Here is a 25867-nt window from a genome sequence, read left to right as displayed (position 1 = left end):
CTATTTTTAATGCTTGTCTATGGCGTTTCACATTGTGTTAGCATTAAGCTAGTAGATTTATAAAGTCGATCTTATGTGGTAGTTTCAATAGCATGTTCAGTTCGACACTAAATTTCATGGCATTAAAAAGCTTAATGTATGTCTTTCGAAGGTTTGCGAACAAATTCTTCACACCACCCCCGCCCCACTTTGCACAAATAATTCACACAGTCCTCAATATTCTGACGCACACACCGCCTTGTGCTTCATTAAGAGCTTCTTTCAATTAATCCTGATTAAAATACAGCATTTAGCTAATAATAGCAGTCATGTAATGGGAGTCGAAGTGAGCGAACATTATCTGTAGTGACCGTAACCGCTTGGATTTGCTGACTATGCGGCCTCGCGACGCCTGAAACGTACATCATTGGACTACTGGCGCACTGCATGAAATAGCCACTGACTACGTAATTGCTCTATCCTAAGGCAGGACAGGATTGGCATGCTTTAATTATTCATTTCATTTAATAAGCTTAGTAGACAAGGAAATTTGTATTTCCCTTCATACATGTCTGCCAGTGTGTGAATGAGTCTACTTGGCGGGGTTTTCCCTTAAAGTCGCTATTATTAGCTTGACAACCTGCTTTTTGTCCTTTTTGTGTCTGCTGATTGTTGTGATTGTAAACACAGTACTTGAAGACTGCCAGACCAGCCTAAATAATCTTCAATTACTGTGACTTCCAAAATTGACAGTGCTTGTTCATTTATTTATCTGTTTATTTTTGCCAAAGGAGTTCTGTCAACATGCACTCAGTTGTGTGTGGAAAATACACATCACTGTGTAATGAAGAAAACCTGTTTTGCCATTAGGCCCATTTAGATAGTCACTTGAGTTGTTGATGATTCACAAAACTTTCTCCTAAGACGCTCAACCTTTTGATCATTTTTATTTTCTTACACTGTCCTTTCTGCTTCAAGTTGGTTGGTGAACGTGTGAGCCGGCTTTTTGCATTTTTAAAAGAACGTATTTTAGGAATTAAGGGTCTAAAGAAAGTAGTAGTAGATGAGAGATGTCAATTGGATGTCCTCGAATACACACTGGATGTCCCGAGAAAAGTTCAGTAGGCACTGTGCCAAGTGTGACAGCAATGGAAGGGAAGTTGTCCAGTGATGTAGTAGTATAGTAGCAATCAGCCCGTAACAGCTGCTTGCCCAGGAGGGGGTCTGTTTGGGGGGAGTTCCACACACACAGTAACCTCTGCTTTTTCAATTTGGACTTTTGGATTGATGATGAAACCCAGAAGACAGATGAGCAGAAGCGTTCAACAATGAAATTCTTTCCAGAAAGAGGAGGTGAAGCGAGGCTCTTGGGAGGCCACGTCGATGAAGAGCGTGCTTTGAGAAAAGTTTCAACTTCCAGTGAGGTTTTTGGCACAGGAATGTAATTTGTAGGCTTAAAAAAAACAAAAAGAAGATGGTTTCCCTTTTAAAAGTGACAGACCAGAAACAAAGTCGAGGAATTTGTGGGACCATGGGCCATGATTTGGCTGGCTCGGAGGGAAAGATTACTTTGCAAGAATGTTTTTTTCCCCAAATTGTTGCCGTGCCTGGCAATGGTGTCATATTCCATTAGTGTTGTATGAACAGTGGAAAACGATGAACTCAGTCTTTCCCATTCAAAGTCATCAGTCTCGGAATGGAACCGACCTACCTCATTGTGCCATAATTTGGGCTCATCTTTTTGTTAAGGTGGTGTTTTCAAATGCTGCCCAGACAACAAGCCAAAGAAATGCAGAATTGTCAAAAGACAAGTGAAATAGTCCAAAACCACATTCTGAATTTTGGCTTGTTTTACTGCCGCTTTTCCACTTTTGGTGGGAGGCACACGATGGCTGCCAGGAAACTTAGCCAGATGCCAAAAGATCAGTTTAGTTTTCTCCCATTTGTTTTCTGTAAAAAAGGTGTTCAATTAACTTTGAGCCTTAATGGGATGTTTGACTTTATTCTTTTTTGTGGCAGAACAGGAAGTGATAAAAAAATCACTGGCAAAGCAAAGTGTTGATTGCAGGAAATTCCCAAGCCTTCATGTATTTGTGTGTGTGCGCATGTGTGTGTGCCATACCCAATCTTCACATCCTGACTGGGTCATGGATAGTGTATTAAGAGCACCCGGTACATCATGTACTATAAGTGTGTGTAAAAATCACATTTCCTCTTGCCCCTGTGCACTGTATCGACTTGTTTAAACTCCAGTGGCAGCTGCTTCCCCCTTTCCTGCCCGACACACACACACTCGTGCACACACAGGCCAGGTCAGCTGTGACCATCCGGCATCTTGCTCGTTTAAAAAAAAAAAAGAAAAATGCTCTCATACAGTGTCCTTGGATCATCTTGGAATGTTAGGGTGACAGGAAGTATTTTGGCATCCGTGTCTCGAGTGTTTTTAAATAGGCAAAAATATTTCACGATAAAATATATTTTCAAATGTTCCGTTAAATGAAGTGAACCCAAAGAAGTTTGCTAGACCTCAGGACAGCCACTCCAAACCTCCAGATGGCCACTTCAGCGCTGCCCACTGTTGAATCACGACTCATAAGCTGATCTTCTCATGGCAAGATGGCAAAGCGAAGTTGGAGAGTGATTCTTTGCAAAAATCCATTTGATCCCCTGGAAGGCTTGAATGGAGCAGGACAGGCAGAGCTGAGAGCTGCGGCTGTTTATCAGGTCAGAACCTACCACATGTCCCCCCCCTGTTGCTCTCTATTTGTTGATTTTTCTTTCTTTCCGAAGCTATTTATTCCTTCATCTAGATTTCTCTATAATACCCGTCCATCCGCATTTCCAGCAATGTCGGCCAACAAAAGTTGCATCCGTAATTCAAATATGGCCGTCGAATGCGTCTGCGTTACATCCTGCATGTTTTGCGGCCATGTGACCCACGCTCGGATTGCTGTCCAAGACACGAGCGAGCGCGGGATGAAAGGAAGCATGAAATGTGGATAAAGCAGTTTAAAAGGATAACCAGTACGACTGGAGGAGGATTAGCTGCAGTTTTGGACACGGCCAACTGGGTCGCTTCCAAGACATGCATGCGACTGCCTTGTTTTTTAAAGGGCAGGACGTTTTTAGTTTTTAATTCCCAACAACAGAATGTGGTAACATTTTCATCATATCATTTTTGAACGAAAACATGTCCATTCCGTCCAATAGATGCGTGTCACCCATAGGACTTCTTTTGACTTCATCTACTCGTCTAATGATTCCCGACTCTGTTTCCTAGAGTTAACAGATTGTCCCGGTTGAAATGAGGTGAATCTTAATGAACGTCATTAGTCCTCTGGTAGACAGATGTGGCTTTTATATATAAGCGTTTGCTGCCTTTAATCACATTTTGTCAATCATTGTGATGCTTGTCATTCCAGGAAAGTACGCGGAAATGTCAATTAAGAAGAAGATGACTGCAAGCACGGCCTACATTCTCTTTATTATTTCAGGAATACAGAAAAGAGCACGCTTCCAGGTATTACCTTGACCACAAATCACACTTTTATTTCTTCTGATGAAGTGAAAAAATTTTACGTACAAGATATTTTTTGATCATTTCAATTTAGTTGTCATAGAGATCATGTGTTGGTGCTCTTAAGCCATTGAACTTAAAAGTTAAATACAACTGAGTATATGTTAGCACAATTTGAGAATCACATGATTTTTATTTGAAATATCACCTGTAGCTTTATCGTTGACATCAGTTGGAGACGAAATAAAGTTTGACTAGCGAACGGATTGCAATCGAATTCCAAGGCAGGCATTCTCATGAAGATTGTTAGTTTGAAGCGAGGTCATCATTTTGTTGACAGACATGTCGACATAATCACTGTGTGCTTGCTTTTGAATTAAAAGATTTCTCATGGATTTTAAGCAGAAACTTTGAGTAAGTCTCGTTGCATGGGCCACAGCACGTTTGAAGAAGACTTCTGTGTAGGCTGCCACTTTTTCTCACAAACTTTATCCTTTTTTTCCATATGTGCCTTAACTTCGTCACTCAGGATGATAACCTACAATATCACAGAACCCCAAAATAGATCCGCCATTCATTTTATTTCAGACTTAGATTTTTCACGAACAGTATTATTTCCTTTCAACACCGAGATCTTTTTACTTAATAGTCAACAAGGATGTAATGAATGTTTGGAAAGGATTTCTATTGGAAATGTCATAGAAACAATCAAAGTGTGACAATATCTGTGTAATTACATTTTCATTGAAAGCTTAGTGAGGATTCCGTCACTATTTCACTGAAAAGGTGCTCTGTGTAGACATGCACGCACACACAAAGTCAGACATAATCCAGAAATGGCAAGAGAGTGAGGACATAAACAAGCCTGACAGGTACGCTAACACAAGCTTGCTTGAGTTATACCGAAATGTATTTTCCCTTCATATGTCATCCAGTTGTCACACTTATTTTGTATCTCAACTGCTGGAACAGTACAGGAGATTTGTAAAGACTCGATAGAAGTGAGGCACTGATAAGTTTTATTTAAATTTCACCTCGGAAATAATAGTAGCAAAAGAACATTTTGTCGCTTTTCTTCCAGATAGGGAAATATAAAACTTTATTACCTGTCCATAGATTTCATTTAACAGATCAGTAACTTTTTAATCTTACTACAAATTGAGGGTGACTCCCCCCCCCCCCTCCCCTGAACAGATCATTGAAGCTTCTCACTCGTTTTGAACATCCAAAAATGTCTCCTCTCTGCTTCTGTTGGCTGCCTTTATGAGGATGAGAGAAGCTGTTCCATGTGTCCAATTATACGAGCTTATTTTTCATACACGCTCACATTTCAGAGGGGGGGGGGGGGGGGGGGTCGTGCAGTGATGTGTATTTAATGGATCTTTTCAACAGGAGATCTGCTCTGCGTTGCGCCATAAAACCGACCCTCACACATACACGTACAGTATACACGTATACCTCCCCCGAGAGTTGAGTTGTTATCCAGACACCCTGACGCAGACATTTCACCCCCACTAAGACACACAAACAGTGCGAGTGCATTGCTACAGAACTCGCATATCAAAACATAAAGCGTGAGAAATGAATTTCACCTGGTGCGGATTGAGTTTCATCCTTTAGCCGTGAGAGAATTTAAGTGAGGTACTGACGATCGGTCCAAATTTGAGCCGAACTCAAAAGATATGAGTTAGTTGAATGGCAACAGGTGGATACACTGATTTATTAAGTCTACCTCTGTCTTAGAATTTTGTTTGTGGAGTACAAATTAAGAAGCAAAATGTACCAGTTTTTATCCATCTCAGAGGGCGGCCATTTTGCCTTCTACCAATTGAAAATGACATCATAGTTTCTAATTGTTCAGCTCACAAATATCATGTGACCAGAAAAATGGCCGTTATCTCCATTCATTGATTCAAATGGTCCTAAAAAATTCAAAGGCTTGTGGATGAGACTAGTGATTATTATTATATTTTGCTATTTTGTCTTACTATAATGTTCATACCATCGGGACTGCCATTTGACATTCAAGTTTTATTTTTGTTTCTAATTCATTTTAAAACAGAGGAATACAAAACAATTCATAGTGTACACATTAACTTGAGTTGCAGAAAGGGTACCCCAAAAGAGTTTGGAAATATTTGACATTGTCATTTGCAAAATATGCACATCTATCCTCCAATGCAAAAAAAATAAAAAAATAAAGCACAAATAGAAACCACACACCGCAAGGAACTCTCACACGTCATTTTTTTTAAGATGTAACCACAGAGGGAGTTTCCCTTCTTGTGCTCCAAATGGGGCTGGCTGCATTCCACACACATGCTGACTTCTGTTGTGCCCTTCACACTAATCACTTTCCACTCCTGCCACACAAACTGCATTTTTTTTTTTTTTGCCTGCACCCTTCATCTGGTCCACTCGCACTCCTCCTCTGCCTCGCGGTCATACCCACACGCTTGTGTAGGCCGACTGCCTATTTGCGTTCACAGGCTGGATGAAGGCTTCCAGATTGTTGTGTTTTGACAAAGTTCAGCCTAGAGACAGACGGGATGACAAACCGAAAGGAAAGTGAGCAAACGTGCGTCTCGTGCGCGGCTCTTGACACAAAGTGACATTTCGTGAGGCCTCGCACACACGCGTTTTCACGTGTGTGCACTCACCTGCAGTTAGCACACATCCTGCTGGACGCTTTTCCGTCACTAATTATGCTGCTGAAATGTCAAGGCCATTAAAGTTGCCTATTTGACTTCATAGAGATGCGGAGTGTAAATAAATACTTGGGTCCAGTTTATTTTGACAGTTCCCCAGCTTGCTTCTTTCGTTTAAACCCAATTCAAAGGCTGATTTATTCACGTTGGGTTTCATTCTTGTCTCTCCATCTTTCTTGTTGTTTTGGCTTTAGCCCCCCCACAGCAATCTCTGTATGACCTTTAAATTTGTTATATCACCTTTCTTCTTTGCACTCCCAAAAAAAAAACCAATTGGCTTTGTTGTGTTTCATTTTAGGCAGTGAGTGACTGACTCACTTTGCATCAGTTTGATCCCGCCTACACACGCTTTGCATATCAAGTCAAAAGTGCAAAAGTTAGAAGATTTGAAAAAGCCACCCACCAAGAACATTTCATTTTAGTTGCTGTAGATAGATTTTTTTTTTTTTAAATTTAAATAGCTTCATTACATAATCTTCCACGGAGCAAATTTGCTATGATTGACGATTCACTTTGGTGTACTATATGTATTGTTCACTGGATAACAGTCCACTTCAACAATTTTAGTGTATGAATAGTCCAAGATAGTGTCGGATGGATTCAGAAACGACAGATTCCAAATCCTCTTAGCGGCTTCATTCAGCTCAGTGTCCTTGACTTGCTGAGATCAACAGAATCGAGTCTGTATTCAGTGATCACAACTTGTACAGATCGCTGCTGACTCAGCACAACGCATCAATTCACCTCCCTGACTTCCTTCACCAAATTCATTCGTCACTCTGAGTTACTACCACTGACAGTGAACCTTCTCTGTCTGCGACTTCAAGCGGTGTAAACAGACAAGGATCGGGGAGGGGAGGGGGCGGGGGCAGATACTGGATTGTCTGCGCGCATTGTACACTGTCCGACTCGCTGACCCGTGCAACCTTGCAGACCGGCGAGGAAATACGGCCCGCGATCACACACAAACGCAAGCGTTTACTCGCTTAAACGCCGCCTTTGCTGTCACACTCGGAATCCTCCCATTTCCTCTTTCCTGTAGCTGCTCAGCCAGCCGTGTGTGACAGAAACGCTGTGAGAATCGATGGCAGTGGCCTACACACACACACACACACACACACATCCAAAAATGCCAAGCTTGCAAATACATGCACGCTAGCATTCCTGGAGTTATGGGTCAACCCTTCCTGAGTGACCCACCGGCGTTTGCGTGTCTGTGTGTGTCTTCCCACCGTAGGTAATGGTGCGTGTCCAGCCAGGTGATAATAAGCTAGGAGTCGCCTATGTGTGTGTTTGTCCAGACAGGTCATGGACTGTTACTCTTGACTGAACCTCCTGTTCCTCCTCAGATCACCTGTGGAGGCTCTGTCTCGCGTGGAGCTTGGTTCCCACCACTGTTGCGGGAGTTGGTATGTTTTTGACCTCATCACTGGTATTTACTTGAATGGCGAGGCACCTCAGTTGCTCAGAATGTTGTTGGGACTCTTAACTATTATAATAGCTGACTGGACAAAAGTGAACTCCATAAAAATGAGTTGCTCTGGTTACACATTCCCTCAGGGTCACCTTATTATTGTGCATGAACTTTTCAAACAGATCCTCCTCTGTTCTTCATGTTAGTTCCTCACAGAGGACATCAAAGTATCTTCACTTGGTTTGATCGCGAAGAGATCGATGAGGTCGTTTCCTACTATGGAACCAAACTGTGTGTGTATGTGGACTCAATGGTGTAAATGATGATGATGATATTTTAACAAGCATCCAGCTCCCGTTGGGTCGCGTGTCGGATGAGAGGAAAGCAACTCGTCAAGCAGCCGCAGAACAAACAAAAGCTGCAAGTTAACACGAGCGAGGATGCGCGGGGTCGCACGCTCGTGTTGTGTTGCAGATTACACGTCGTATGTATGTGTTTTGCACGTGTGTTAATAAATGAGGGAGGGCAACAAAGGTTGAGCGAGGTGCTTGCTCCTCAGCTGGTTTTGCCGTTTCTTAGCAACCCCATGAATGAATAATAAGCATAAACACACACAGAGACATATTAATGAGCTATTCTTCTCCGCTAGTCCACTTAATCTCTCTCAGCTGTTTCTACTCTGCACGCAGATCCATTTCACGGCAAGCGTTGGTTTGCTTTCGGCCAAAAACAAATCATTTTATTTCTAATGACCTGGATAAGAGGAAGGCGCCTGATCGTTTTCAATGTAAATACTCTTTGCGTTCAAAGTAAATATGGCACCAAGATGGAGGTTATATGCAATGTCATAATTCAGCACTTGAGTCCATAGCGTGACCCATGGACTGGTGAAATAGGCTCGGTCTCTTCGCTACCAAAAGTTTCATATGTCGATTTAAGCACCGAGCACAAAAAGCAGACTTGAGTGATTGACATCACTTGACAATCCGTCAATGTCTTGGCGCTCGTGCACAAATGCGCCTGCGTGCGTTTTGTGCACATGAGCCCAGACAGCTGACATATTTCTTTCACTGGAAGAGGGATAGAAAATAGAGCTTCATGAATGGCATGTTGTGACTAATTGAATGATGCAGCTAGCCCTCGGTGTTTGCTCGCCGCCTCTTCTGCATTTCACAGGCCGACCCCGAAAAATGCTGAAATTTCTTCCTCCTGAAAAGTGTGCGTAATGTTTGTAATGGGGCGTCAACTTTGGCATTGTATGTTGAAGAGGTGTAAAAAAAAAAAAAAAAAAAACTGTCACTCACAAATGTGTGTCCTTGCGCAAGAAGAAAAGACACAAAAGATGTGAGCAGATCATTACAATACAGTGAGGAAGGAGAACAGAGGCTGTGAATGGGAGTGAGCGAAAGCGAGTGCAACACACCATTTAAAACAATTAGTCTGCTATTTAAAAAGCCTTTCTTTGCACCCTTTTGATACTGAAATGACTGATGATTGGTGAAATTATCCGTGCAGGGTTTTTAAAGACACGTGCACTTTTTTCCCAGTCACCTGTGAATGTCTTCTTCCTCTCCCATTTGTCTGTCTTTTTACATTTTTTTTCTATCGATCCATCCACAGTACCGATCTGTCTATGACCCATCTAGCTTTCTGTCCATCCGTCCGTCCGGCCTTCCGTCCATCCGTCCGTCCGGCCTTCCGTCCATCCATCCATCCATCCATCCATCCATCCATCCATCCATCCATCCATCCATCCATCCATCCATCCATCCATCCATCCATCCATCCATCCATCCATCCATCCATCCATCCATCCATCCATCCATCCATCCATCCATCCATCCATCCAACAATAGTAACACTAATTCAGTGCTGACAAAAATATTAATATCATAGAATTGACTTCACAAGTGAATGCAGTTTTTACAGATTACACGCAGGGGGGGTGGGTGGTGGGGGGGGGGTAAATGGAGATCCCAATTTGGAGCAGGTGGTGAAGACGTTGTCCGGATGTTTTGCTTTCCTCAAATATGACTCAGGCAAATGGCATCACGGGTGGGGAGAGTTTCTATTTATTTGACTTGCGTTGATCCTACGGCTGCATCTGGGATAGTGTGCAGCCAAATAAAAGTGTAATAGGGGTCACACAGATTGTAGAGACCGATAGATAAGGCCACTTTTTCCCTTGCGGCTATCGTGTGTGTGTGTGTGCACATACTTATGCGTCACAAGCCATTAGTCTTGATGGAATGGGACAATAGTCGTAGGGTGGGGGGGTCAACATGGGAGAGCCCACATTTGGGAGCAGAAATGCTAACCACCTTCACTAAAACTTTCAGTTTGTATAGAAGAGAAAATAAGAAGTGACTCATGTTACATAACAACAATATGAATGTATTTCTATATTTTTTTATGTTCACACTGGCGGTGTCGCCTCTGCGGTGTTAAGTCATTTGTAAACAAGCCAAGCCGCGCTCTGCTTTCAGCTGACTTTTTATGGCATCGTGGTGCAATCTCCCAGTCAAAGAGGCTTCTGTGACCATGACGCGAGCTTATTGACTGACTTCATGACTGACTGTGACTACTCAACACTCACTGCAGAGGCCGTTCTTCAACGACCGTTTGTGCATTGTCTCCTTTTTTTTTTTTTTTTTACAGCGTCATAAAGCACTGAAGTGAGAGAAAGCCTCTAAAAGAAGTGAATTGCATGTGTGTGTGTGATTGGAAGGGGATACATTAAAGCTTTTGTTTTTCATTGTGCGCCCTGTTTTAAGGCTATCTGGAGTTGTAAAGAGGAAAGCAAAGGAAGTCAGATGGGAGAGAAAAAATCAAGTTGAGTTAGTGCAGTCTTGTTGAGCCCCTTTGTTAACTGCTTTGCTGGTACTAAACACTTCATTAATTATTGGACAATGTAAACTAATGAGGACTACAGATGGTGCCTTGAGTTCTCCTTTGAGGATGCTAATCAGCTGTCACATTTTGCTGGTTATTTTTTTAGTCACGGTGCACGGTGGTTAATGTAAAGCCTTTAGTACTCTTCCTAATGGGGGATCTTTTGTCTTAAAGGGATTTTTAAAATATTAGTGAACAGCTTTTGGAAAACTATGACCTCAATGATAAGCCTCCAGTTGGATTATAAACTAAGCATATAAGCATAATTGTGTCACTCAAACCGTGCGGGGTAACTACTGCCGAATATGAACAAACAGGCGTTGGATATTTACAACATTTTTGCTTGTTTATTCTTCTTTCAAAGCTCTTTTCTTTTGAATCAAAGTGGGTGTATTATCAGTCTTTTTTTTTTTTTTGCCCTGTAGTAAATGTCAGGGAGGGAATAATTTGGCCAGACTGTCATCGACAATGATGTTATTCAGCCCAAAGCCATTACTTGTCTTCATTAATCTTGGAGTTAATACAATTCCAAACAGAGCAATAACGTTGATGTTCATTTCTTTGTTGTTGTGTCTGAAGCCTGTCACACATATTAGATGATCTTTGTTTCTTTGACCTAGATTTCATTCTGATAGATGAATGATGAAACATAATCAGTCATGTCCAAACGGTGACCTGACACCAAGTGTGCCCTTTCCCATCCTGTGCGTGCATGTGTGTGTTCATTTTATGCAGTCAGTAACACTGCTCATCGTATGTACATTGATGTGCTCAGTCAGGATTGTATGACAGCACGTCTGCGTGCCATCGAGCAACTCTTTGATTGTGTTAGTGTGTGTGTGTGTAAGTGTGTGTATGTGTGTTAAAACACTTAGTAGGTCTGGGAAATGAAACAGCTGTAGTCCCCCTCTCCCCCCCTTTCAGACATTGTCCATATGACAATGCTTCTCAATCAATTAGCATCCACTAGAATGTGTGTGAGTGTGTGTGCCTGTGTGTTTGTGTGTGTTTGTGTGTTGGGGAGGATGGAGGTGGATGCGGTCAACCATCTCATTGAAGAAGCAGCTCCAAATCAAATTGTTTACCCAGTGCGGTCAACCCTCATTTCGCTTCCTCATCATTCTTTGCTTTGGATACACACATACAGACGATCACACACACACACGCTCATCATGGCTTATCCAATCACAAGTGCAGCTTTAAGTACATGAGTTCACCTCAGGTTTCAGAATGCATTTCCACAAGAGCCTCTTGTGACCACTTGTGATTGGGTCTCACCCCTCAGCTCTGCATACTGATGGACAAACAGACATGATGTACATTATTTCTATCTTACGGAGGCCCTTGTGGACCAGACAGTAAAACAGACTGTTTATCTTAAGTGAAGTCTCTAAATTATCTCGAGGTTTTAGCTACTCAGATTGGCCAGTCTTGGGTGTTTTCCACTTTTGAGATTAATTTTGATGTATTCATGTCCACAAATGCAGTCTTTGTGGCAATCCCGTTCCTTGATAATCCCGCCATGTTTTTATGGTTCACGAAAAAAGCCTGTGGAGCCTCAAAACTTGACTCAGGGTCACGTTTTCTGTTAAAGGTGCTCGGGTGTGAGTCGCCAACTGTAATTTTTTCTCGATGGTCAACTTCGGTCACACGGCTCTTAGAGTGTGTGTCTGTTTGTCTCTTTGTGTTCTTCATACGAATGGCTAGTGACCCGTGCCTGTCCACGTAGCTGTTACAGTTGAGCAACGTGCTCATAAACACGTCTGACTTTTTTTTGTTCCTATACAATACATGCAACTGTTCCTATTTCAAGAAGATAATGAACTGTGAGAACCACCAGTGTGTGTGTGTATCCAATTTACAAAAGTACAGTTAGTCGCAATTCCTGAAGTTAGCTCACTTGTGTCAAAAGGAGAGATGGAATGGGTCGTTGACTTCCTGGTGGACTGTTACAAGACTGAGGGGAAGAGCGCAACAGAAGGCCAAGCAGGGTGGGTGCAAAGGGAACAGATGAATTTGAAATGGGCTCTTCTCTCGCTCAGAGCTGTCGCATCAAGTCACACAGTGACTGGTGACACTCGAACCCAGCTGTCACGCCAAAGCCACGCTACTGTACATGATCGCAAGAGGGACAAACATTCATTTTATTATGCTCCTTGTTTCTGTGTTGCGGTGGATTCAAGTTGCTCATTAGTGTTTATTTTTGTTAGCCATCTTGATGGTCAGTAGTGACATTAATGAATTAATTAACAGTCTTTTGGTGTTTCAGTTGGTCAGAGCTGCATAACCACTCTGCAGTCACCACACCATACAAATCTTAAGCAATAAACGCTTCTGCTGCAAAGGTTACTTCTTAGTTTTTATCTTAAATGGCACAGTAGGTGCGTTCAAAAGCATTTCCAATCAACATGTGATGCTTCCAGTTGTTCGATTGTCGTGTGTTCAGTAAACGTTGTGTCCCACTGTTCTTTTGAAAGCCTTAAAGGTTGCAAAATTGGGAAATTGACCAAAGAGTCTTGCCAAAGCGAAGTACTGGAAAATGGACTGGCTGCTGTGGTACAATATCCGGCTAGCAGGGCTAAGTGGCTTTTTATCTCTTGTCTTAGCTAATGTGCTCTGCGCACACCAAGATGGATGGGATTCACCTCAGGATAAGCAGCGACAAGTTGTGGACATTTGTGTCCGAAACATGCTTTAACAAGAATAGTGCAAGTGTAGCTTAGTGTGTTTTCTGTCCATCGATGGAGTTTGGTCCACAAACTTTTCTAGTGTCAGTGGGGCAGCATGCATAGAAATAGAAAGAACTTTGTTTGCCGTGGCTGTTTACATTCAGTAGCTCTTCAAGCCAGCTTGGTCTTTGGTTGGATTTACACTGTATGCCTCAAGTGACAGAAATTAGATTTTTAATTTTTTTTGTCTCGAGGTGCATAGATGAGATATGTGGCATGGCAGTGTAAATAGAAAAAGAAATGTAGATTCAGATACGTACCTTTAGATGGAAAAATTGAGTAATTTGGAAAACGATTAGTTGTCGATTAATCGTTGCACTTCTATTAGGTGTTAACAAAATTGCGCTTATCTGTCAAATTTATTTTTTTTGATTGACAATAAACGATCAACATATATGATTAATATTGCCATTAATCCATGTTCATAAAGATTTTTATTGACATGCAGACCGCTTGACCAGCGTGTCCCATAAATTCAATCAAAATATTCAATGTCAATAAAAAATACATTTTCAGATACTAAATCTTGATAAGTTTTGCAGTGACTCAGCCTAAGCAAGCCACGCCCAAGACTCAATGTGGCACAGGCACCGTAACACTCAAGTCTTCATGCTGTTCAAATTGCTTGCCATTCAAAAAGACATTTGAGCGCAAATGTGATACGTCCTCCACCAGTACGCTAACATTTCACTTTGACATCTTTGCCGTCCCCCCACTGAGGACCGCTAAGCCGCTGATTGCAGCCGCTGTGCATCCAGCTGAGTCAAACATCCACAGAGCACGTCCTTATCTCTAGCCACACAGAGGGGAAGTGAGAGGGTGCCGCCGGTTTCGGTAAGAATGAGAGGGTCATAAAAGAGATTGGAGAAGGAGGGATTTGAAAAAGTTGTTGCAAAATGACAAAAAAGAGTGGTAGAGAGCCCCATAAATCGGACCTTGAAAAGACAGAACGCCCCACAATAAGTTATTAGGAAGACCTTTTTTGCACACAGTCTGTTGGTATCTTTGTGTCGGCCTGTGTGAGATATTTGTCTCTCTCACCTTGGTGTCCTTGCTAATAGCCGAGTGGAGTCCCCGCTGGCTCCGCAGGCTGCACTGTGATTATCAACACCTAGTTGTGCAATTGCACACTTGGCGCCTTCATCTATGTACAAACCCGTGGAAAGAAAAATGGATGACACACATGCTGGGCTCTTGAATTTATAGTTTAATCAGTGCATTTTTTTTATGTTTAACACATAGGTGCCTATTTTTACGCATCCATTATGTCTCTGCTTGTTTGCTTACACATTCAGCTAAGTGAGAATGTGTGTGATGAAATCCGCCTGAGTAAATCTTTACATATCTTTATCGACGCACGCCTGTATGCACTGAGGGTTTGAGGTACAATTGACCCAACTTTTTACTTTAACTTGTCAACCGTTTGGCAGATAGTGTTTTAAAGAGGAAGTCAACCCAAAAATGTTCTTTACACTGACATGTTGTATGTGCCCCCACCAGTGTAAATATAGCCTTCTGGTTAATATTACATTTGTGGAATATGAGTTAAGCAGCAAAATTCACCTTTTTCGTCCATTTCAGGGGGCGGCCATTTTGCCATTTGCTGTCCTGACTGAAAATGACATCGCAGTTGGCGGTCTCAGGTCACAACCAATCACGACAGTTTCAGAGAACTGGCGTGATTGGTTATAAAATGAGACCTGACAACTGTGATGTCATTTTCATGTCCACTTCTGTGGCTTTCTGTGACTCTTCCAGTCTCTGTCGCAACCTGCTTGCTGATGACACTCTCAGCTTAGCGGCCACTTGCCTGCACGTCTGGTTTGAAGTTAAACAATTATAAGGTGTGAACCAGGAAATGTATCGGTCCATTCATGGATCAAACACACCGTTCAGTTTCCTGTTAGAGGACAGCAAGTTATGTTAAAAGTGCTGAAACATTAAGTTGGACATTCAAAAGTTTAGACAAGGTCAAATTAAGTTCACATGTATAAATTGCAGTGCATTTTAGGTTCTTCCTGAAATGCCAGCTGAAAGCTGACGTTCCCTGTGTGTGTGCGTGCGTGTGTGTGTCTCTTGCTTCCTGCATTAAATGACGACGCCGGCGCAGACCGTGCTTGCTGTTGACAAACTCATTTTACTGTGGCTTCCCGTAAGGTCTCCTCAGTAATAAAACTTATTGATGAGGCCACAGGGAGTGTGTGTGTGTGTGTGTGCGTGTTTGTATTACTGTCCGTCGACACTGCTTGTGTTGCTACAGATAAATAGGAGCTGTCCACTTACGGTCATCCACTATTCTCTTGTCTGTGTTATCCTGTGGTGTGGAGTGTTTGAAGAGATCTGCTCGGAAAACACTCAATGTAAACATTCAACCTGCTCACTATAATAATAGATCAGCAACTGTTTGTATAACGTATGTGAGCAAATCCTGCATGCTTTATTTACTCCTGAAAAAAATCGTCGTGGAATGACTAGCAAAGTAAATTTCGCGTCACCTGCAACAACAAACACGTATTGTTCCTGTTGGACTTTGAAGCTACCACAATACTCGCACAAATTATGACCTTTCACCAAAGTCCTCCAGCACATGTGGCGAAGCAGCCCCGGACGAAATAAAACCACCGCAAAGTCCTCGGAGCGTCAAGGTGTCAACACACACTCACACACAGCTTCCGAGCCTCCGACTTTTCACTCCGCCACGCTTCTTTTAACCGCGGCGCATATACAAACATTTGGAGTGAGACGCAGATGCGCACGAGTGAGGAGAACATGACAGACGTGGAGCTGCCGGCCCCTCTGAGATCACAACATTCTCCATGTATTATTAACCTCAAAGATGGATGGAGGAAGGGAAGCGGTGGCAGAGTGGTGATCGGGAAGATCCGGAGAAATCTCAGAGGGCCCGCTAACGTTTCAGCCTGATTACTTTGGACGGACTAACATTACTCAAGCTGAACCCCAAAATATGTGCGCTGTGTAAACATTTGAACAAAGTGTACAACTTAATAGGCTACTTCATTTTTTGCTTGTAAATTGGGTCCTGATATTGGATTGATTACCCAGAACTTTTATTACTAGCTGGAACTTTCACACATGGGATGGGGCAACCCGTGACTTTTAAAATTTCTAATAAATTCGTCCTTTAGCACAGTTAAAGATTCTTGGTTCCCAGGAATCCTAAGTCAATTTGAAAGAGCTATAAATAAATGTCTCATGATGTTAATATCCAGCAGCACTGACGATGAAGAAATTGGGTTGAGGAGTTATGCCCCGGGAAGGCAAGAATTACTTTAAGCTTTTCCGTTTTTTCCTGATCTCCTGCGTCTTTGTAACTCTTGGAACACTCATCCTGAGAGAGTTTGGGAGTGTTGAGGATCAGGGCTCCTCCATTCAAAGTTAAAGCGGTCCACTTCAGGAAAATTTATGACCAATTGCATAAAACTTTTGCAAGTAGGTCAATTTTCTGCTAATTACCGCAAATGCTTTTTGTACTAAATCTTACCAAATTCTCATGAGATCCAAATACAAGCTGGCTTCTATTATGTATGCCGTGTCACATTGTGAATGATGACGTGAGACCATTAGGGTCACGTCAAGTGACAAAAAAAAAAATGTGATTCCAATTTACTTTGCATTTTTAGTCTTTGTTCTTCGTATACTGTAGACAAATGTGTATCGTAACTAATTAATCAAAGCAAGTTATGAAGTAAGCAAGTTGTGAAGATAAACTGGAAGGCAGTTCAGGAGGAGGGGGGTTCAAATGTTTTTTAATCTGATGAGGGGGGTCTGTGAGGTTAGAGACTGTCCGAGGTGCCCGCACTGTAATCCGATACACGCGTGCGCACGCACCCCTGACTCGGGCTGAGGGAGAGCTCCGGCTGGATGTCACTAAGCCGGCGCAGCTCGGAGGGGAAGGTACGCGCTTCCCCAACCAGAGAGGGAGAGAGAGAAAGAGAGAGAGAGAGAGCAGAGGCGGAGAAAGAGAGAAGAGGAGGAGGGAGCTCAGAGGAAGAGCGTGCTAGCTGTCAGTTCGGAGGAGGACGGCGAAGAGCCTCCACCGCGTTGGTTTTCTCGCCGTCAGCTTTTACGCACGCGTTGACACTACCGCGCGCCTCTTTCCAACAACTCCCTTTTTAAACCCAAACACCGTCACTTGGACTGACTTGGACACCAATTTGGAATACAGATGATAATGTTGATTTAAAGCACGTGTGGTGTGTTTTGAAATAAAGGAACGGATCGAGGCGCATGACCAAGGAGAGTTTATTCTTCTTCCTTTGAGCACCTTTTGATAAACTTGGCAATGGACACGGATATGTCTCAATCCAGTAGTGAATTTGCATTTGCCTTAAATTGATGACGAGATCCCTAAGCGCACTATAATTGAAGCTATCCCCCCTCCCCAAAATGGATTTTGGACACTTTGAACAGATCATCTCCCGAGAGAGAAGACGCACGGCCACTCACTGACACAACTTCAACCGCTAAGCGGCACTTGTGTGTGGATTCTTTGGACGATTCAACCCGATCTGTGGAATAGAAGACGAGAGTAAATCTTGGGGACTGTCACCGTTTGGTTTGAGTCCAAAAGATGGATTCGTCAACATGGTTCTGCGTGTGTGCCCTCACACTTCTACCAACTCTGATCGTCACATCGGAGAAAGCAGGTAAACTTGACACTGGCATATAATGTATCCAATTAGTTTGTTTTTTTGTGTGTGTGGGGGTTGGTATTTATATTATTTATTAATGCTACACAAAACAATAAAATTATATTTCTCTAGCTATAGGCTACATTGTTTATTTGCTTGGAATTTTGACTTTAATTTAAATGATAAAAAAGATTATTGTGGTTGGACGTAGTTTCCTGCCACTAACCCAAGTTGTGTGTGTGTGTGTGCTGGGAAGTTGGAAACGTGATGTGATCGCGCAAACGAATGCTTCTTTGTTAATTAGTAACTAAAAAGACAGGGCAGGACTGATTACATTGTTTTTTCTATTTTAGAATGGGGGCTACCTGTGATTGGATCTTGTAGGTTTAAGTGTCCCACACAGATCATGTCAACAAAAAAGAGGAAGTTTAAGACCATGTAGGCGTCAGTACAAAGCATTTTCGATCCATTTGTGATGCCAGACAGAATTCAAATTGTTTTAATCAATCTCAGTTTTTCTTATCTCAGTCTTATTGTAGATCTCATTCCATCTTATCAGCATTCGAAATGATGCGTTTGGTTGCTAATAGGATGTCTATTGATTGTTGTAGTCTTGAATGTCCACAGTGACTCTTCATCACCATCTGCTCTCCGGAGGGTTCGTTACGAAAAATCCAAAACAAACAAACCTGTGTTATTCCTCTAAGAACTACGATTGGTGTCGCTTATTATTGAAATTTAATTATGTGGCGTTGGTTTGCGGTTACTTGATTGTTTATTTGACCTGCTGCTGCTGCATGGGAGGAAGCGATCGCCTCCTCTTCGAGCTGCACTGTCCGCCTTCGCCTCACTTCAGAGCGGGAGTACTTTCTCCTCCTCTTCCCTGGAGCACCGGTAACAAGTGTCCACATCGGATAATGTGGACACTCGTTATATTAAGCGTGGGCAGGGAATGCGAAAGAAATAAAATATCGTGCGCATTAGTGTTCCAAACCGCATTTACGCACGGAGAGAGGCTCGCTCGCTTTCTCTCTTTAATCAGATCTAACGCAAACGTGCACAATTACTGCAATAGTTGTAATAATATTTGTTTTATTATCAACAGTCACCAAACTGATAAATAACATTTTAATGAAAGTTAAAACTATCAAGTGTATTGCCTTTTCTCCTTTAGGTTTTAAGGCTCGATTAAGATTGCAATCCAGTTATATGAATCTGTTCGAACTCCGAATTGTCATTATTACTCGTGCAGAGCGGTGTGATTGTTGGATTTGTGTGGACAAAGGTCCTATTCAGGTGCCCATTATTGATCCCACAGGCGCTTTTCCACCTGAGACAAAAAGGTTCCCATAGGATCTGGCTGGCTTAGATACAGTAGCTGGTCTAAAATTCCCTCTGAAGTTCGACTTCTCCTAACCCTCGAGAATGAGCCCTTGTAATGGCCATGCAGTTGTAAGCTTTACTGTGCAAACTGTCGTTAATTCCTCCATAACCCACAGCGCATATTGCATGGCTGTGTCTCTGTGGCTCCAGCCTCTCAAATGCAGAATAATAAAATACAGCAGTGCAGAGTGAGTTGAAAACATACATTGCCCCGTTAATATTATGTTTATTTATATTAATGTTTGTGAGCTTTGTTTAACCTCAGCCTAAAACTGTTGTTTCGCGAATGCGCATAACAGTTTCATCATGACTTGATAGATGCAAAATTACACATCATCACGATCGTGATCATTTTGGTGTGTGCTGTGTTTAGCCAAATAGCAAACTCTACTTTTGACCCACAAGCCACTATTCACGGTTCGCTAACTTGACAGATATAATCATGTTTAACGTCTCTCCCGATTTATTTGATTTATTGTGAGAGCCTCTGCTTTTATAATGTACACATATCCCTATCTCGAAAATTGTAAGTCTCCTCGCTTAAACCAAATTTCTGCTGTAGTACCAAGACTGGCCCATGAGGGGCAGCAATGTGCAACAGAGCATCGAGGCTCCTGGTAGAGTCATAGTAAAAGAAGAAATCGAAGATACGCTAACTTTTCTTTTATTCTGTTAATTACGTTATGGTGGCCAACTGTTGGCCTACTCGGTGAATAACTTCTAAGGCACATTATACAAACACTCAGCTCAGCCAGTTACTCTTCTGTTGGTGTCCTGCATCGGTGCAAGCTCCAGGTCACTTCCTAATTGGCTATTATTCCGTTTCCTGTCACAATCACGGAGTCCGTGGCTCGGCTGACCTCAGTGTCAACCAAACACACAAGGATTTGCGTTGGTAAATGATTAAACAGGCCTAACATTTACAATTGTTGGCGCTGACCATTTTCTCGAGCAGATTGGGGAGAAAAATATGACTTTACGCACCCCACACCACAGGATAATTGCTCAGAATAAGCTTTTAGAGATCGTAAAAAAAAAAAAAAAACTGTCCCTTTTGTCATTTTATGTGTAGCCCAATTTAGATGATAGGCCAAGTAGCTTAACACTGGCACAACCAGATAATATGACGAACCATTGTTATGGACCTTTGGTCATCCACCTCTGATAATCATTGCAGCAGCAGTGAGGTTGTTTTTATGGATGTGTGAGGCAGTTTCTGGGGAGTGCATTCATTTATTTATTTATTTTGGTCCGCTTTACTTGTTCCGCCAAGCGCATGTATCATGCGGATATCTTGGCATTAGCTTTCTCATTTCTGGCTGCCGTTTCCACTTTCTTCCTCACGCATCCTCTGGGTCACATCTGAATGAATGACCCCCAGGGCTGTTTGACTTTAAAGGTTTCATAGTAGCTTGTGTTTCTGAGTCGGAATTTAACAACTTTTTTTTTTTTTTTTCCTTGGAATCTGCCTCAGTCTCCAGATTTTTACCAGCTCATCCACTGGGACAAACTCACTCACATGCATGTTGCAGCCTCCTCAGCAGTAAACTTGAACAAATGTCTTAGCTCGGCTGTCTCCTGAGATGAGATGAGTAGCAGAAGGTATTGTTGAGATGCGTGTACGTGCATATCTATAGTGAGAGGGAAGGGCTGGAAGTGCAGCATGAGGAAGTAACCGAGACAGAAAGAGGCCGACGCAAGCTGCCAAGAGAAGTGAACGAAACGGAAGAAAGATTTCTTAGCTTTGCCGTTTGATCCTGTTTCTTCATTCCGTTTGATCACGGCTGCGCCTGGAAGCGAGATAAACGGCCGTAATTGGCCACTCAAGACTGGCTGTCTGCCTCTATAGCGTCTCTGCCCAAATATGCTTGATGATGAAACACGCTGGAGGTGATGCGGAGTGAATGTAGGGAGCTCTCTGAGGGGTGAAGTGCCTACAGGTATGCTAGTGGAACAACAGCTTCTGATGCCAGCTTCTTCTGGCTTGAGAGAGTTGCGGCGCATGGAATGAAAAGCCTTGAAAGTATTTTGGAAAAACATAAACAAGAGTCAGGCAAAGTGAGTTGATTAATCTCGCAAATTATTCCTTCTGCACGTTCTGAATCGTGGCTGCTTTAAAAGTCATTATGTGGAGATGTCACAATATTAGGTACACTGACAACATGTAATTATATCAAATGAAAAAGATCGAAGTCAGACTTTTTATACAATGAACAAAATGTTTATTACCCCTGTTGTAACACTGGGTCCCTCTCAGAAGTCTTTCTCATACTTTGGTTAGTTTAGCTACTAATAAACAGTTCATACAATGATCCACGCCACATGTATTTATAGCTCACATTGAAAAAAAAAAACACTTTAGCACAGCTTGCTTTTCCTCAGCTTTTACCCCATGTTGAACACATCCCGGCCCACTGTTTCCCTGCGGGACCTGCTTGTATTAATTAAATGTTACATCGGTCCAGGTTAAAATGCTGTATGTGCAACAATCAGCCATCAATAACACAAACCATCCATGTCGTTATTTCTCACAAAGAATCGACTTACTGACATGGTCAATCATTATCTTGAAATTCTCTAGATATAATTAAGTTCTATTTATTAAAGTTGTTGTTTTCAGTAAATCTACTTAAACTGTGAGTGAAGTAGTGCATGCTAGTCAAGGATGACACATTGGCAACAAACTCATAAATCCCAGTAGCCTACTTGGAAGAGTACTGCAAATATTTTTTCCCCCATTGTGTGTGATTGTTTTTGTGTCTCATTTATTAAACACACACTGACAGATACGATAAATGATTTAAAGATTCCTAGAACTTGAAAGTACAATGCGAATTCTGCCAAAAAATCCTGTCAAACATGCCAAAACTGTGAAAAAAAGAGGGCAAGTCGAGGGAAAGCGAGAGAAGGAAAGTGCAACGGAGGGAGCAAGTAAAAGCGAGATGCTTTCAAAAAGAAACTAGAGAACGGCAGCCTCGAGAGCAAGCGAGGAGGGCACAGGTGAAATAAGAGCGAAGGGGCAGAGAGTGAAGAGATAGTTGAGTGGAGCCACGTGTGCAGTAAACAGTTCACTTTCAGTCATCTGCTACCTCCAAAGCACACATTTAGAATCTGGAACAATCAGCAGACTTAAGAGGAGTACACAGATATCGCTAATCGAGCCAGTCAAACTACAAGATCACCGACTGGATATCTCTAAAAGATTATATTGAGCGCCGATACTCTGGTGTCGGGTGTGTTGAATGATTTTGACAATCTCGGAAAAAAACAAAATGAAATATGTACCGTCACAAATCCTTTTGTCTGTGTGTGTTATGAGGACAACAGTTAGCTTAGCAGCAGGCTAGGCTAACAGCCGTATCTTGCTTTACAAGCGACGGGCCACATTGGCATGAATATTATTGCTGCAAACCAACATTTATTTTTGCCCCTAATGCTTTTGTGTGAGAATAAAAGTTGGTAGAGGCAGAATTCCCGGTAGTGGATCTCATTGTGTGCCTGTGCATAAATAAGCCAGGCTGCTCCACAGCTACCAACAACCTGTTGTGGTTGCTGCGAGCAAACAAGCATTGAGCCATTTAACCTTCAGTACATTTTCGCTCGTCTGCCTCCCGCCCTCACTTCATTTGTTAAACAGAGAGCACAATTAGCGTGTCCACTAGGATGTTCTAATTACAGTTATCATGTCATTAGCACACTGTTGCTATTCCAGTGTCTTCGTCAGACATCTTTAATGACCAGAGTAGCTAAACTGGGACGGGAGCTCTGTGTGTGTCTTTGTGTATTTGTAAACACATGTTTTCATTTTCTGAACCTCCTGTATACAAAAAAAAAGCATTTGTGTGTGTATTTACTCGTGTGTGAGTCCTCTGCAGTCCCTCTAGATCAGTGCCGTGCGAGGCCACAGGTTGTTTTCCTTTCTCTCGCTCCCGTCACACCGAATCATCCTGTTGTTTTCCTTCGTTCACGGCCCTCCACCTCTCCTTTAATAGCACTTTGTGTCTCTTTCTCCACACCTCAGCGCGTTCCCTTGCTCCGATTAGGAAACCTCAATAACCTTCTTTTTTCGACCCGCTCTGCTACGGTGCGGGAATCTCTTTAGTGTTCTAGCTTCTCATTTTTCTTTTATACTCCCTTGCACTGTAATCTGCCCCCCCTCTTCATTCCCCCAAGCCTGGAAATGGGACAAAACAGTGAAAACCTATTATTGCTACTTATGCAGTTTGCAAGTTTTTAACATCTTAACCGATTTTTGAAACGTGAGCGACCCCACACATGATGAGAAAGGAATGGCGCCCTAGGCCTTCACCAAACAGTTCTCACAAAGTTGAAAGCATACAACATGTTTTAGTAAGATTCCTGATTGATGAATTAAGATTAAGGTTGTTTCTTTTTCACTCTCGAACCCAAACCAGTTAAGTTTCTAGTAATCCAGTACATCCTGTATACACTACCTGTTTATGTGTTGGTGTTCAGCTTGCCTTTTCTGTCCAGTGAGCTTTTCAGAGCTGCTGACTTTCTTTTTTCATATGATGAGAGACAGATGCTCTGGCATTGCTCACTCGTTCTTCCTTCGTGTTCTGCCTTTCTTCTCTCTTCTCATTCCTGAGGTGTCTCAGGTTTGGATCACTAAAATCTAACTTGGATGTGTCCAATGTAGACATTACAGTCTGTTATTTGCTCCACTTCTCATATTTCCGTAGTCGCACGGTCTGACTTTTTTAAAGAAAAAATTATACAAGCTATGTGTCTGCTTTAAGACACTTTAAGGTAACAATGCCAGGAGCAATCACAATGCTGAGACAATCCACTGAAGATGCAAAAAAAACAAAAACAAATGTTGCCATAAAATCTACTTTGTGAATTGAATGCCAACGGTACCTCATCAAAATTGACTGATCAGGTCGTGGTTTGAAACAAACCACACACACATACACACTGACATACAAGACTCTGGCCAATGGAAATTTTCAATCGCAGAAGAGCTAACTGATGAATAGCGTGGAAAAAAAGATCTCCAAGAGGAAATATTAATCTGTTTATAAAGCTTCTGAGCAAAGTTGGAAAATGAGCATTCATCATCATGAAGGGATGTGTGTTTTTGTGTATATTCAGGTTTTTCTCTGGATGAATTCAAGGTGTGTCGAGTATGTGTAAAAGCTGCTGAATAGGTGCTATCGGGCAGAAATGCAAAATGTGTCAGAGGGACATAAATAATGCAGCAACCTGTCTTATATCCCTGCTAGACTGCTTAGCACCATTTACCGCTAGTTATGCTGCGTAAGTGTATATGTGTGTATGGGTGTGTGTGTGTGCCTGCGGTTGGTTGGAATTCAATGATGTCCAAACCAGAATATGATGGCCGATGTTCCGCGGTTGTGTTAGTGCCTTTATTGTAACTATGTGGTCTCAATACAGCTTCTCCCAGAGGATCACACACGTTGTTGTGGTTCAGTCATAAAAAGTAGTCGGGAAATACAGAACTTTGGAACTTTGGTTTACCAACGACCGGATGACTAGCTAGCTAGTAATGCTAGCTAGCAGGCTCAAGAAAAAGCCACAAGTCTCAGCTTAGTTAGTCACTCAGGGGGACGGTGAAAGTTTGCCTAAGGGTCCACTTTCGGCCACCGTGAGAGATCTTTGGGGTCTAATGTTTCTCTGTGAATCCCCATCGGCAACACTAACTTGTTAACGTTGACCGTATCGACAGCTAGCTCAAAATGGCGGTCACAACTTGCCACACATATTGCGACCAATGCAGGATGTACCCCATTTGTAACCAAAGTCAGCTGGAATAGGCTCCAGCTAGCTCACCCAAGCGCGATAGAAAATAGATGAGTTCTGCTTACGCATTTAATGGACCTCATTTAGGAAGGGTGCTTGAGTCCCATTTATTTTGACAATTTTATCCCATTCATATACCATTATAGGATTTAAATGACTGTGGTCCACCGCTGTGCTCCTACTTTTCTCGTAAATCTGCTGTTTTAGAACTTTTAAGTCCAAGTGGCATTCATGGAACATCTATTTTCTTGTAAATTGCAGGCGTAGGCCAGCTGGTCCTTATTAGCATAAGTAAATGTCCCTCCAATGCCTCTATAAGGGCACAAAGTTGGAGCCTGTGCACATTAATGCGAGCACATAAACTGAACGATAGATGGGATATCGGTAAATGAGAAAGAAATTTATTTGACATTTGAATGAATGAACTTTAGGTTTTTTTTAACAATATAAAAAAAAGTAGAAACGTAATTCACAACCGAAAGTAAGAAAAGTAGAAATGAAAATATTAATAATAATAAAACAACAATAACATTGTGGTCAGGTAGAGGTTTGGCAGGTTGACGTTTGTGGTTGAAGCTTCAGTTCCCTTCTGCGCACCTCCAAACAAACACTCAACTCTCACTTGTTCCTCTTAGAGGATTTATTTATTTTCTTAAGCAGAATAATACGCAGTCCATTGTGCTAATGCAGTGGCGCTGTCTAAATTTTTTATACGACTTTTAATATGACATGATCATCAAAAGTTCAAAACCTGTTCAGTTCTGATCTTGCTTGGTATGTTTGATCTTTTTTTTCCCCCTTGTCTGGCT

General features: G+C 42.2%; 1 protein-coding gene across 2 annotated transcripts in view; it reads left to right on the top strand.

The window, feature by feature from the left end:
* Positions 1-17120: 17120 nt before the first annotated feature.
* The window catches only part of LOC125973318 (neuropilin-2), a 59763-nt gene continuing 51016 nt past the window's right edge, over positions 17121-25867 (top strand). Inside the window, exon 1 of one of the 2 annotated variants that reach the window (XM_049727379.2) lies at positions 17121-17906. In XM_049727379.2, the coding sequence (XP_049583336.1) occupies positions 17831-17906 (76 nt within the window). In that variant the 5' untranslated portion in view covers positions 17121-17830. The remainder of the gene's footprint in view (positions 17907-25867) is intronic. The other variant, XM_049727378.2, reaches the window with a different exon arrangement.

Source organism: Syngnathus scovelli, chromosome 8 (assembly GCF_024217435.2).
Source record: "Syngnathus scovelli strain Florida chromosome 8, RoL_Ssco_1.2, whole genome shotgun sequence".
In the NCBI taxonomy this organism is placed as follows: Eukaryota; Metazoa; Chordata; class Actinopteri; order Syngnathiformes; family Syngnathidae; genus Syngnathus; species Syngnathus scovelli.
Note: the sequence above shows the minus strand (reverse complement) of the source record. Positions and strands in the feature narration are given on the sequence as shown.